Raw genomic sequence first — 2,631 nt, forward strand, 5'->3', positions numbered from 1 at the left:
ACAATGCTTCTTCCAGCGCAGGGGTCGACACACTGAAAGTCAATCTAGTGTATTAATTCAATCAACAATTATTCAAAAGCTTGAGAGCTCGACCACGTGTTGCGCTTGTTTTCTGTATGTGAGAGAGACAAGAGTGGCCTCCTCATTGGTCCAACATCGACGTGTCCCGCCTCGCAAACGCATACGGCCATCTGATTGGCTTCGGTGGAAGCTCGAGCAGTGGGCTGATGGCTTGTACATGAATATTCATGGAACCGGTCTGCTCGGTGGGGCCTCACCCTTCGTGTTTCTCTGCCTGGCTCATTGGAACAGAATGGGATGTGGTGATGCAATGCCAGTCATCTCTTTCACCGGAAGACAACACATAGTACAGATTTACAGGACAGCACATTGCGCGTTAAGTGATATCTGAGATGGGACAGTATTAAGCGGTGTACTGGCAGCTGTTGTGCGTAATTACGCGCGGTAAGGCATTGGGGGTTTTCATCTTAAAATTGATAGGAAAGGTGTGGATTTGTAGTTTTTCTGTTTTGGAGTTGCGTCTATCCTAACTGCCAATTTGAAGCCACTCCCCCTCAGAAAATGTGCCAAACCTCTCTGCTCAGCTGTGTGCTACTTCAGGTCATTTGGGTCCGGTTACAACTGCAGTGGGAGAACCTGACAAACAGGTCGTGGATCCGCCTTTAAAGCTCGAAACCGCAGGCATCTCTATATAAAGGCGCACCCGTCTTCCCACAAATTAGAAACAACGAGAAGGGCGCAAACACTCATCAACGGGAAAACTCAAGAACCGTGCCCAACTAACTACCGGCACAGCTCGCCTGATTTACAAGACAGCCAATCCCCGTCGCAGCATTACAGACAAGCAGCCGCTTCTTTAAGCCGATCAGCCCAGAATTAAAGCAGGACACTCGCGGAGGAGAGTAAACAAGACAAGAGACTCGGATCTTCGCTTTCACTTCTGCTCCTGAAGGAAGAAAACGAAAACTCTCGTCAAGATGATGATGCAGCTGGCAGAAACCCCCAACCAGAAAAACTCCCTCTTCAATGCCATGAACCGCTTTATCGGCGCCGTGAACAACATGGACCAGACCATCATGCTGCCCAGCATGCTGCGGGACGTCCCGCTGGATGAGGACAGGGAGTTGAGCTCCCTGAAGTCGGACATGGACGAGGGGGACATGTACAGCTATTACCAGCTGCTCAAGTCCATCCGCAGGGACATCGAGTGGGGGGTCCGCTGCGCTGCAGCCGATGAGAGGCGCAAGGAGAGCATGAAGATCACCCGCATGAACTCATCCGCATCCACTTCCTCCTCCGCATCATCATCATCCTCATCATTATCATCATCTTCCGATGACGACGAAGAAGAGGACGAGGATTTGGAGAAGCAGTTCCAGTACCATCTGACCGGGCTGCAAGGGGTGCTGTCCAAGCTGACACAGCAGGCCAACTGTCTCACCAAGCGCTACAAACAGGAGATTGGCATCGGAGGATGGGGCCAGTAGGTCGCAGCCCACGGAAACTGAAATGCCAGATTATTCTTTTTTTTCCTGGACTGGCTAAAACTGACTTGTCAATAGGCCTCATTGCTGCTGCTGCGACTACTGATGAAATTTCTGAACAAATATTTGAATGGTAGAGAAAAGGCAGCTTATTTCTGTCTATAGGCCTACATGGTGTTGGTCTACTCTGTGGTATGGACTGTAGATGTGTTGATCTTGAAGAAAGCATTTGTGTACTTAACGCCAAACCCATATATTTTGCACTCCAGAGTGTTGTACACATCATGCATTCAGTTCCTGTGATGCGCAGATGAAACATATTTAAACCATTATTTAATGTATAATTTATTACCTCACACTATAACATGCTATACGCTATGTTTGAGAGCCAAATGTTATTTCAAAGTTGGAGAGGAAGTGGACTGTATGAACGTTGTTTGAATACTGACATCTTGGATACTGGCAAACGATTCAGCGTCCTCTCTGCGATGCTGATGATGTTAGTGTGTTCAGATGTATTTGTATGTGTATGACTGGTACTCCTTCAATATCAGATGTGTCTGTGTCTTTAAATTGTGCTTTGCATGGAAGGAGGCATATGCTTACTGCAGCTGCCTGTGATCTCCTAATGTCCTACATGGTCAATGAACTGGAATCAACTGATAATTCTTCTGCATAAAGAATAATGATGGTTTCCATGAGATGCATTGTTGCTATTGTCCTTTATTTGCTATTATTGAGGTATTACTGGAGATGTCCATCTGTCAAAATAAGCAAATGCTTTTCTATGCACCATTTTTGTATTGATAATATTTGTTTCTAAAAATAAAGCTTTTATATAAATGTACTCAATTTGTTGTGTATGATTTGTTGCATGAATGGAGTTAAACTTAACAGCACAGAAATTGAATTAGGCCTACACAGTAGAACAACAGATGTGTTTAAATCAGGCTTCTGCTTGTCTGTATTCACCATGCATGCAGAGTTACTAAAGGGAAGAACTGACATTCAGCAGATTTGATTTCCTCCAAAAACCAAAAACCATTCTTTATATGTGTTCGACAAAAAGCATGTTTTATACACCTTTAAGTATCTTTCTGTTTCTCAGTTTAAAGTCTTTACATGT

At 45.0% G+C, this 2,631-nt stretch overlaps 1 protein-coding gene across 1 annotated transcript; it reads left to right on the forward strand.

The window, feature by feature from the left end:
* The first annotated feature begins 315 nt into the window (after positions 1-315).
* LOC130177526 (mid1-interacting protein 1-B-like) lies at positions 316-2,352 on the forward strand. The gene has a single exon (XM_056389369.1). The coding sequence runs from the start codon at positions 999-1,001 to the stop codon at positions 1,506-1,508; it is 510 nt and encodes a 169-aa protein (XP_056245344.1). The 5' UTR covers positions 316-998; the 3' UTR covers positions 1,509-2,352.
* Positions 2,353-2,631: the final 279 nt, after the last annotated feature.

Source organism: Seriola aureovittata, chromosome 11 (genome assembly GCF_021018895.1).
Source record: "Seriola aureovittata isolate HTS-2021-v1 ecotype China chromosome 11, ASM2101889v1, whole genome shotgun sequence".
In the NCBI taxonomy this organism is placed as follows: Eukaryota; Metazoa; Chordata; class Actinopteri; order Carangiformes; family Carangidae; genus Seriola; species Seriola aureovittata.